General features: G+C 44.7%; 1 protein-coding gene across 3 annotated transcripts in view; it reads right to left on the reverse strand.

Annotated features, from left to right (window-relative positions):
- The window catches only part of Mphosph9 (M-phase phosphoprotein 9), a 71,929-nt gene that overhangs the window by 67,192 nt on the left and 2,859 nt on the right, over window positions 1–1,878 (reverse strand). For 2 of the 3 annotated variants that reach the window (XM_021186757.2, XM_021186755.2), the window contains exon 2: window positions 956–1,219. The exons of the other annotated variant lie outside the window; for it this stretch is intronic. Coding sequence is in view for 1 of the 2 variants with exons in the window: in XM_021186755.2 (XP_021042414.1) it covers window positions 956–1,062 (107 nt within the window). In the remaining variant the exon portion in view is untranslated. The remainder of the gene's footprint in view (window positions 1–955; window positions 1,220–1,878) is intronic. 3 annotated transcript variants of the gene reach the window in all.

Consider the following 1,878-nt stretch of genomic DNA (forward strand, 5'->3'; position numbering starts at 1 on the left):
TCAGATCTTGTTACGGATGGTTATGAGCCACCATGTGGTGTCTGGGATTTGAACTCCGGACCTTTGGAAGAGCAGTCGGGTGCTCTTACCCACTGAGCCATCTCATCAGCCCGAGAATTAAATTTTCAAGGTTATACTATGAGTCAGGCTAGGCTGGGCTGTAAGAGACCCTAACCTCAAGTAAGTATATGTATGTATTTAGATTACCACATTTTAAAGATAGCCTTGTAAGTTGCCAAATAAGGAAAGCATAATATATAGTACAATGAGCAAAATAAATTTGGGGCTTTTGCTTTTATGAGACCACTATCGTACAATGTAGCCCTGGATGGCCTGGAACTTACTACATAGCTAGTAAGTTCTTTTCTACAGTGTTCACTTCTCTGCAGGATGGTTAAAAGCAGAGCAGAGGGCTGGTGAGATGGCTCAGTGGATAAGAGCACTGATTGCTCTTCTGAAGGTCCTGAGTTCAAATCCCAGCAACCATATGATGGCTCACAATCATCTGTCATGAGATCTGATGCCCTAACAGTGTACTTACATACATAAAATAAAATCTTTAAAAAAAAAAAAGCACAGCAGAGGCCAGACTTGGTGGCGCACGCCTTTAATCCCAGCACTCGGGAGGCAGAGGCAGGCAGATCTCTATGAGTTTGAGGCCAGCCTGGTCTACAGAGTTAGTTCCAGGACAGCCAGGGCTACACAGAGAAACCCTGTCTCAATAAAACAAAAAAACAAAAAACAAAACAAAAAAACAAAAAAAAAAAAAAACAAGCACAGCAGACAGACAGAGGGATACTGTTCTCAACTGACCACTGTACCCAAACAGAGGTTGGCTATTCTCTTCTTTAAGAAAACCAGCAACTATGTCACTGATTAGATTAAGGGGTAGGCTGCGCAAACAAAGTTACTTTGATTTGCTGACACATGAAAACAGTATCAAACCCACTCTTACCTATTAGCACACAAGCTCAACCCAAGGGGGTGGGGAGCGCTTTTAATATCAGATTCTACAGAAGGTGACGTCTTTTGTAAATTTTCCACCAAGTCAAAATCCTCCATAGTGTACAAAAATGGTTAAGCTCTGTCATTTAGGACTACTGTGACTTCTCCTTCGGGAGGAGACTGCTTCCGGGTCCTCTTCGGCCGCTTCATCTTCTACCGGCATCCTCAGCGGCTGACATGCAGAACTGTGAAATCGGCTAGAGTTCCAAAGAGTCTGAAAATGAGTGGGGGGAGAACTGCTGTAAACGGCCACCAGAGTCACCCACTGTCTTTTCATGACTTAGGAACCCTCTCAAAATCCAACTCCATAAGAGCGGCAATACTAGGTAGGGCTCATTAGCTAGGAGGACTTGCCAGGCAAGCCTGACCAACTCGAGCCCCAGAGTACACGGTGGAAGCTGAGAACTGACTCCCCTGTTCTCCATGTGGCACAGAAGGACACACACACAGAGACACACACACACAGACACAAATGTAAAAGAATAGCAGTATTATATATAATGACCAAAGTGAAGAAGCCCCAGTGCCCCTCTGCAGATGAAGGGACAAAGCAATATGGGATAGCCATGTGATGGAATATTACTGGTCCAAAGAAGGGATGTAGCAATTAGATGTTGCTACCACAAGGAGAGGCACAGAAAACACCAGGTGTCTTAGTCAGGGTTTCTATTCCTGCACAAATATCATGACCAAGAAGCAAGTTTGGAAGGAAAGGGTTTATTCGGCTTACATTTCCATACTGCTGTTGATCACCAAAGGATGCAGGACTGGAACTCAGGCAGGTCAGAAAGCAGGAGCTGATGCAGAGGCCATGGAGGGATGTTCTTTACTGGTTTGCCTCCCCTGGCTTGCTCAGCCTGCTTTCTTATAGAA

This window comes from Mus pahari, chromosome 23, assembly GCF_900095145.1.
Source record: "Mus pahari chromosome 23, PAHARI_EIJ_v1.1, whole genome shotgun sequence".
Lineage (NCBI taxonomy): Eukaryota > Metazoa > Chordata > Mammalia > Rodentia > Muridae > Mus > Mus pahari.